The sequence below is a fragment of the Arachis ipaensis genome, chromosome B7 (assembly GCF_059453495.1).
Source record: "Arachis ipaensis isolate K30076 ecotype BB chromosome B7, ASM5945349v1, whole genome shotgun sequence".
NCBI lineage: Eukaryota > Viridiplantae > Streptophyta > Magnoliopsida > Fabales > Fabaceae > Arachis > Arachis ipaensis.
The window spans coordinates 84,092,850-84,102,603 of record NC_142442.1 but is presented as its reverse complement, the minus strand read 5'-3'; the positions used below and the strand labels follow the sequence as shown (position 1 = coordinate 84,102,603).

At 32.5% G+C, this 9,754-nt stretch overlaps 1 protein-coding gene across 1 annotated transcript; it reads right to left on the bottom strand.

Moving 5' to 3' along the window:
- Positions 1-3,524: 3,524 nt before the first annotated feature.
- On the bottom strand, positions 3,525-8,790 carry LOC107609071 (uncharacterized). Its single transcript, XM_088494789.1, has 11 exons — positions 8,772-8,790; positions 8,080-8,216; positions 7,746-7,846; positions 7,603-7,644; positions 6,896-6,995; positions 6,157-6,349; positions 5,471-5,577; positions 5,251-5,325; positions 4,903-4,977; positions 4,707-4,784; positions 3,525-3,714 (listed from the first exon to the last, which is right to left on the bottom strand). Exons 1-7 carry the CDS (start codon positions 8,788-8,790, stop codon positions 5,564-5,566), a joined length of 606 nt encoding a protein of 201 aa, XP_088350915.1. The 3' UTR covers positions 3,525-3,714; positions 4,707-4,784; positions 4,903-4,977; positions 5,251-5,325; positions 5,471-5,563.
- Positions 8,791-9,754: the final 964 nt, after the last annotated feature.

The window sequence follows — 9,754 nt, the reverse complement described above, 5'->3', positions numbered from 1 at the left end:
TTTGGACATAATTTCCTCTAAAAATAGGACTTAGCCACCCTTTCGGGTCCTTCTTTCTCAACATTTCACCAACCTCTTATCAGCAATTGCCACAACAATATATTTTCAAAAATATTTGATAATAGTATAGAAAATCTATTTTCTTAAATTCCATATCCAAGTAATCACCAAAACAACATCGGCAATCTAATTTCAATTTTATTTTTAAAATATCAAACGAATTCGGAATTATGCAAACCTTATATCCATGCGACCGTCTCGGATTAAGATTTTTATTAAACCAAAAATCACAATTTTTCGCTGACTCTAGCTTCGGGAATATAAGCAAAACCGTGACTGCTTTGTAGTGCCTTAAAACCAGAAGACAGCAGCAACGTACAACATTCGAAATTTCATATAAAATCCAAATTAAATCCAACCACCTTCAAAATTAATGTGGTTAAACATAAGTTATCCAAATTTCTTTCTAAATTGGTTCCAGGGTCATACCATTTTTAATGAAGAAGTAACGTAGCTTCAAAGTTAGGTAATTCTCTGCAGAATTCTGTTTTACAAATCATTGAACACAACTTCTTCCAAGTCCCATAACTCACTTATTAAAACATGGAAAACCCTGAAATTTAAATCACATATGCTAAACATACTTAATTTTCACCTCCAATTAGTTGCATCTCAATATCTATCCAGGATCAAAAGTTATAAACTCTCAAAGTTACTAATTTAAGAAAACAGAATCTGACTTTTTCTGCATAATGCATCATCTTTCAAAAATTTGTATCTTTTAAACCGCAAGTTCAACCGTTCTGAAATTTTACGACATTAAAATAATAGGACTAAAGTTTCATTTAAATTTGGTTTCGCTTCAAAATTCAATTCGGAACATTCACAACAGAGCCAACAAGTTACTGCTGTTCCAAAAATTCTGCAGTAAAAATCAGATCCCACAACCATTACTCAAAAATTCACCATAAATCTTATATTTAATGAAAAGATCTCAAACTCTCCAATTCAGTCCCAATTATTCCCAAGTTTAACCTGGACTTGGTTTAACGCAATTTCGATCATCACAGAATTAGTTACAGTCTTTCAAAGTTACTGTTTTCACTTAAAAGTAATGCAGAAAATCAGATTTTATGGCTTAACTTTGAAAAATCATAACTAAATTTTCAGTTAATACGAAACCTTCAAATTTAAATCCTAACAACTACACTTGTTAAAGTTTACTCAGATTTTAATCTCATACCATTTCGATCGCTAGCAAATTACTAGGCCGTCCTCAAAGTAACCATTCTATTTTGAAAACCAGATTCTTAATAATAGTTTAGTCTTTTAGGCCCTAATTCTTCAACAATTCTCAATCCAGTATCAAATATATCAAATGATTATCTTAGTTTCAACCATTTATACATAATCAGTCAAAACCACAATCCTTTACTAATCTCAAGTCACTTTCACAGCCATAGCAATATACCAAACAACCATTTCAACAACCAACAATCAATAATTCACTCATCTACCATACATAATTACAATCAATTCAATCACAGCACCATTCACAATCGCAATCACAATCCAACATTCATATAATCAATTAATTACTCACAGCTATTAATACTATTTGCAGTTATTCAGTAAACCTTGTTGGCATTCCTAAATTAAAATCATTTTAAACCCACTACCTCGATGTCGCAATCGCATACTATAACGTAACAACTCTCTTCTCTTTTAGTTTCAGGGCAGCAGCGGTAACTCTCACGCAACCGGAACAGAAACAATATTAGCCTTCGCAGCACTGACCATGGTTGCAATAAAATAGAGGATTCAAATTGGATAAGAATCACAAGCAATTTCAGCTCTAGGGATTCAAGACAAAGCAAGAACTAAAATAGAATTAAAACCAGAACATGGCAACCACAGCAGTGACAAAACAAAACGTGTAAATGGATCAACCCTAAGGAGAAGACAAGACCAGTACCCAGATAACAAAATCAGAATCAGTAATGGCTTCAACCGTCCCATGGCAACACCAGCTTCAATACTCGACCTAATTGTAGCAGGAAATAGGAGCCAAAAAGGGGTTGAGCAAAAAAAATATAGGCAACCATGATTAAAACAAGCACATGAAAGAGAAACAAAGTATAATCAGAGTAAGGGTGAGAGTGTTACGGTTTCAAAAATGGGGAAATTAAAATCAGAACAAGGAGAAGGATCCTAGCTTAATTGAGAGTTGGTGGCGGCAGCTTGCTTTCTCCGATGACAAGCTCCATCCACTGCAGCTCCAAAAATCAAAAGGACAGGGATTAGAAGCAGGAACCGCCGTTCTTGTAGCAGCTCCAAATCAACAGCAACGGTATTACCCTCCCCGTCAGTCTCTCTTCTCCGTTATTCTTCCTCTTCTCCTCTGCCCTAACCGACGTTGACAGTGGTGAGGGGAGCTTCAGCAGCGGCGGCTAGAAGTGCGACAGCCTCCCTCCCTCTTCTACTCGATAGCAACAGCAGCGACGGTGGCAGTGACACCCACCGGCACTGCTCCCTCCTTCCCCTCTTCCCTCTGCATCTCGTGCTCTCTTACTCCCTCTTCCCCTGTTTCTCAGTCTCTCGTCTTCCCCTTTTCTCCCTCTATGCGTTATACTATTGAAAATGTGTGGTGAATTGTTGAGTGTAAATGAATGGTAAGGAATGAAAGAACGTGGATCACTTGGGAAAAGGGTTAGTGGTAGTGTGCGTATGCGTTTGTGATTGGTTAGGGATTATACATATTAGATAATAACAGTACGTATTAAAATAAGAAACATAAGACTAGAAAAAATATATACAAGTAACATAAATTTTATAAAATATTTGAGATAGAATAACAATTTAAGATTCAAATATAATACTATAAAGATTACTTTCAAAACGCATAAGATTTTATCTATCAATCTATTAACGAGCTCAAATAATTATTTCTAATTTAAATTATAAAATAAGCATACTAATCACATTTTATAAAATACGGTTTAAATCCGAAAATATCAATTATTTAGGTTATACGACATAATTTTTTTCATTACTTTCCTATTACCAAAACATTAATTCCAATTTATATAAAATAACTCTAATTATAGTAAAGATTGTACATAAACCTTAATTAACTTAGACCCAAAGTATTTATAAAAATCAATTTAATCATTTTCTAGTAAATTAATCTCTTAGAGTTCAAACTAATAAAATAAATCATAATTTATTCATAATAGAAATTTCTTAAATTTAATTATATAACACTTCCAGTACTGAATTCTAATTTGAAATTAGATAAAATAACCAATTATAAAAATTTACACAAAAATATTAATTAACTTGACTCAGAATATTAATAAAACTAATTTAATTACTCTCAATTGATTAATTTATAAAATAAGATATCAAATCAATAAAATAAATCGTAACCTTTCAGAATAAAAGTTACTTAAATTAAATTATACAATTCTTTCTTATTTTTCAATTATTAAAATTATACAAAATATTATGTTATAATAAGGTTACTTAAAAATATTAATTGATTCAAAATAAAACTATCTCCGAATCTATTTAATTATTCCTAACAAAATAATTTCTAAAATTACAAAATTTAAACTTAACAAGATAAAATCACAATTTATTTATATTTAGATTTTAAAAAAATGCGGGATGTTACAACCTCTGAGCAAACGCCAACCCACATCCAAGTGGAATCTGTTGAAAAAAGAACACAATTTGAGAGCCAAAAAGAGGGTCAAACGGTTTTAAGAAGGGTGCCTTTTCATCCATTACTTTTGAAACTTCATACAATATTTTAGCTTTAGCTTGCAAATTTTTATATTGAAATGATGGAATAAAACCTTAAAATTTTCGCCATTAGAAATTGTATCATTATCTAAAACCCAATTATAAATCAAATAAGTACTAGTAATTTGAAACAATTAGATGATGTTTATTTGAAACAATTAGATAATGTTTTGTCCAACTTAGAATAGTAGAAGTCCAAAAAAAAAACACAATAATACAAGATTATAGTGAGTTGTGATTAGGATAACATCTCAAATAGGAGTAAAAGAACTTTTTGATGATTGAAATCTTTTAACATGCGCTCAATAAAAATGTCAAAGGACTAATCCACCATATGCATGCATCTCTAAATTATTGAATGTAATGTTGTGCTGTGTATTTTATATTATCTATTATCGTTGTATAGTTGTGGCTGTCACTATCACATGCACCTGTATGAAGTAAGAAATGTTACAGCTAAAAATCAACCTCAATTTGTACTTATTAATTGTCTACTTTGTTGTTTCTATAGGAGGTAGACATTAATTATAAAGAAATAAATTCTTCTTAGAAAAACCTTAAAGAAAGAAAAATTCGAATGCAATGTCTAAAACTATTAGATAGAGTTGTTGAGTGATAATATTCAATTCATATTAGGTGTAAACGCTGTCACATTTAAATTTTAATAAAGTGTATTATTTATTAAAATAAATTCATAAACGAAACTTCTATTAATTTTCTAAAAGAATTGATTGAAATGTGCTTAAGCTGCGGTGGTTTCATTTGCTTGAAGCCGATTGTATCACCTTTTTTTTTTTAATTTCCTTTCTCAAAACAAGAAAGAATTTCATGTTGACTATATAAAAAAATTGAAACAATATAGGACATGATAACTGATCAAGCAATAACTAATTATGTACCTGCAAAATAAGGGTCCCAATAGTGACTTGTCCATGAAGGGCATTAATAGTGTTCTTGTCCATCAAAAACTTCAAGACCTGGTAAAAAACACAGGAAAAGGAAACAGGATTGGTTACAGCCTTACAAGGCATGAAGTACGTGAGTCTGCATCTGAACTTTTAAACATAGGACACTAGATCGGATATGATGTTATACCACTGCTGTTGAAGACATAGAAAGGAAAGCACCAACAAAAACTCCTTCTGAGGCTTTACCACCAACAAAAGCACTCTGCTAATTGAAACAAAAACATCTTTCATCTTTGTAGCAGCTCTTAGTGAAAAGATATGTTAGATATCTAATTATCGAGTAAATGCTCAATAGTCCCTAACATAGTTGACTACTATTTCTTATCAAATACTATTTATATATAAGGGTCATGGGATGAATTAAAGTAATAATATGTCACAACTAGAAAATTGTTTACGCTATGATGATTAAGGTCAAACAATATATATAGTAATCTAACTATGGAAAGAAATGCATGCTTTCTTCAAAAATTACTTGAATTTCCACACGAAGGGCTGTGATTTCCTCATCTCTCCCATCCTGTGTTTGTTTGCCAGCCTTGAGAACAGCCTGTGACAATAAATAAATAAAAAAATTGAGTATTCCATAAAATTCTGTCTCTCAATATAATTGAGTATTCCACGAAGGGCTGTGATTTCCTCAGTTCATATTTCTGCCACATATAATATGATTAATATCCATTCTTCTGGCATACCTCTCTTTGTCGCAAAGCAGCTTCCTTCCTACATAAATAGCACACAAGCTAGCTTACCTTCTCAGAAGTTTGGTTTCTAAGGATACACCTTCTCTAAGAGAAGCAACCTGCCAAAATTAAAATGAACAAGGACACGAAAAATCAGCAAAGGCAGCACAAGGAGTAAAGCAGTTTCTATTGGTAAGTATTAAGCAAATGAAAAATCAAACTCAGATATGTCTCTTTCACTAGCTGCATTAACTACACATGCTGAACCCTGCTTTATAGGAAATCTGACTCTCAATTTATATTTTATTACATGATGACCCACCAAGGTTCTATTATTACACCACTTTATGTTCCAATATGACTCCAATCTAATTCCCTATATCTATATTAAAAATCCAACTTAGAAATTGTTCAAAGCTGGCCCACCTAGTAGAAATCAACTGTCTTATAAAAAATTTAACAACATGCATGCTAGATCTTCTCATTTAATGTGTGATATTTCACTATCAATTTAGAAAGCAGAGCTCAGACTAGAAATTTAACGAAAGAGAGCTAACAGTGAAAGATCATCATACATGATCCAATCATGTAAAATCTTCACGAGTGAATCTATTCCCATCAATAGAAGACATTCAGTTAAGTTAGCCACAATTGTTCATGATGATACTATTAGGTTATAGAGCGGAATTTGGAAGTACCTGGAGGGTTCTCAGAGACAGTAGCATCAAGAACCTTTTCTCCAACAGCTTGGACAAAAGCCGGGCCACCGGTGATTGCTCCTTCCTTCTGGCTTGTGACAAGAACCACAATACCCTTGTTGTTGCCTTCTTCTATGGAAGGATACCAACGCTCCAAAACTTGATCAGCATACTCAAAAGCATCAGCTTTGCTCTGCAACCTCATCACATCATAAAACCAAATTACTCTTATTTCCATCATGCCAGTCCATTATCGCATTGCAAGGAACATCAATAAGGTTAGACAAGAACAACAACAATACAGTTTTCCCTACATGGCGTCTGCTATATGGATCAAACTACACAATCATGTTCTATGGCTTTAGAACAAATAAATTACAACTCAGGTTAATGTTGCAGACTACAATTTAAAGCCATCATTGAAAAAGCCTTAACATACATGAGAAATATTTGCATGCTCTTGAAGAACATTTGGTACTTGCTTCAAGAGCATCATCAACCACTCATTTTCATTTGTAAGGTTTTCAAATTATATAAAAGTATAAAACAAAAAAAGTGTGTGGTTGTGAATGTTCCTAGAGCATGCATTGAACTTGCTTAATCTTTAACAGCACATCATGATAAGAATTTGTTTAATCTTTCATGTTCTGTCAACTTCAAGTAAAATAACATGATATCAAGTGCATTAACATAAATAAATAAAATTAAAAACATATAATTGTTGTAAATTATAACTAACCGTGAGTTTCCTAACAGTGACAAAGTTGATGTGGAAATTCTTCCTTGATTCCAAATCAGATAACAAGCGCTTCAAATCAGACCTTGTTACTCTGCTCCAACTATATTAATCTTTTAGTTTATTCTGTTCTATGTATGTTTAATGGTTGAACATGTAACTCTAGTTTCCATATACTAATTAAATGGCCAATTCTCTGGTGCATTTAACTTTCATGCCGAAATTTGTCTCAATATATCAATTTGGAAAAAAGCTGTCATTTTAATGGAAGAGTCTTCTCCTAATCTCATTTGTGAGGAAGTTATTCTTTCACCTGGTTGGAGAGGGATAATCTTGGATGATCACAAACCCAAAGTAGCTAGTAATAAAATCAAACTATGATGTAATTCACTAAAACCTATCATGACAACATCAAAACCTTTCCCTCACTGGATATGGCTGGATGCATGAATCAAGCAAAGCTAAGTGATTAGGAGCCGCAGCATCATCCATCAACCCCAAAATAAATCAAATCAAATCGGAAAATAAAAAAGTTGAAAAAAGAAAAAAAGCTTATCATCGTAGAAGAAAATATACTCCATCAAGCAAACAATACAAAAAATTAATATGAATAAAAAATAAAAAAAACAGTAATTATAACAATTAACAAAAAGAATAAACAGAGAAATTAGGTTTGAAAAACTGAAAGCGGTGGTGGTGAAGAGTGGCACCTGAAGCAAATTTTGAAGATATGAATTACCACATTTACCAAACTTCAAGGCTGGTCAATCGTCAACTCCTTTGCACAAACATCAAAGCCAATACAGGCAGCAACTACTACCTGAACAAGAACAAGAACAAGTAGATCAAGCACCTTTGATGCGGCAATGGAAAACGAGAGAGAGAGAGAGAGAGAATCAGAAACAACGCACCTTTGAGAAATGGAAATAAGAGGCAAAAGCGCAGATCAAGCACCTTTGAGAATTAAAGGAAGCAGATATTAAATCACAAAATCAAAGGCAAACGCTAGCTTAATCCTAAATCAAAAACGGCGAGGAGCAGAGAATCAGAAACAACGCACGGCAAGGAGGGGAGGAACCCTTCGCGACGGCGACACCACGAGCTCAACTCAGAACTTCGTGCGACGGCGAGGAGAGGAGGAACGATGCGAAGAGGGTCTAGTAGAGCTTCCCAGATGATGAAGGCACCCACGGTCTGTCTCCGCCGGCGGCGACAGCACCTTCTACCGGAGGAGAAGAGTTCGAGGGATGAGGCTGCTGGCAACGTTCGAATGGAGTGGGAATGGAGTTGGAGCGTGAATGGGTGGCGATAAAATTAGGGATACCTTAATATTTTCGAAGAAAAATTTAAATTACAAACGGATTTTTTGTCTGTAATAATTTAATAGAATGCAGCATTTTACCTATTTAATTATAGATAGATTTTTGTTTGTAATTATTTTCTACGGAAAAAAATTAATTTTTTCGATGGAATTATCGACGGATTTTTTTTTTTCGTCTGTAATTTATGCTAATTCATTTTTTTGTTTTTTGACAAAAAATCTCTCTGAAATTCCCTCTATATTTCCGTCGGATAAAATCCGTCGAAAATATCCGTCTGTAATAACTAGTTTTTTAATAGTGACCAAAGTAGTAACACAACAAAAGCAGAATTAGAAAAGTAGCAGCGACGGCGAGTAGCAGTTCGACAGTAGATAATTAATTAGTACCAAAGCAATAGCAAAGCAGTACCACATAAACAGCAGAACTTATTAATTAGATAAAAAAAATTGATATTTTCTGTACCAAAATTTAGTTAGAGTGTGAGAGACAGAGAGAGTGTGAGAGTGCATGCATGCAAATGCAGGTGAGTGACTATGTGCGCGCTTGCAACCACTAACAACCGTAAAATGGCGCCATCTCCTTTATCTTTTCTTTTCTTTTCTTTTCTTCACTAATTTCTGTATGCAACATTTGTGAATTACGATCAAATACTCTAAGCTAAGCTTAAATAGGAGCACATTTTAGCTTAGATAGGAGGATTTTTTTACGTGTTTTAAGAGTAAATTTCATTTTATTTGTTAACGTCCATCATTTTTATTATTTAAAATTTGGTTTTCAAAATTTAACAAGTATATATTTTTGAATTAACTATTTTTTTTCTTTCCAACATTGCTTATATGTCACAACTCACAACATAAGTATAATAGAACGAAAAATTTCATTTATTCTTAAGACATCTAAAAAATTCTCCTTAAGTAGTTCCAATATTTGTCCTTTTTCATGGATCAAACGGAATTAATCTTACTCGTTTTTATTAAACCTATACAAGCATAAAAAACAGTAGTCTGGGTTTTTTAAACCCTTATATATATGTAAATACATTAACACTTACATTCATTTCATGAACCCTACTTGATGTGATTGCTTTTAAGATACAGATGAATTCTCTTCAAAAATATATACAATCAGTATAATTTTACTCGTATAGGTATTGGATTGGATAAGTGAAGTCTCAATTCATTTAGCAAAAAGTTAATTGTTAATTAATAAGTTCTACAACACCCAAAAAAAATTATTAAAGGACCTGAACTGTTGATATAATTAAAAATTATTAGATTATAATTTAATTAAATATATAAATATGAATATTGCACCAATATTTGAGTTCAATCCTTCGATTGCACATTAATGAATGCGCTGAGCATAACTATATTCTTAGAAAACATGCAAAAAACATTCGGCATGATATAAATTACCTAGGCATATATAATTGCCCTAATAATTAATTCTCTTATCATAAAGCCTAGTGCATTTGACCTAGTAATTAATTAAAGCATCAAAATTAATTCGCAATACTATATATGAACATAATATACACTTA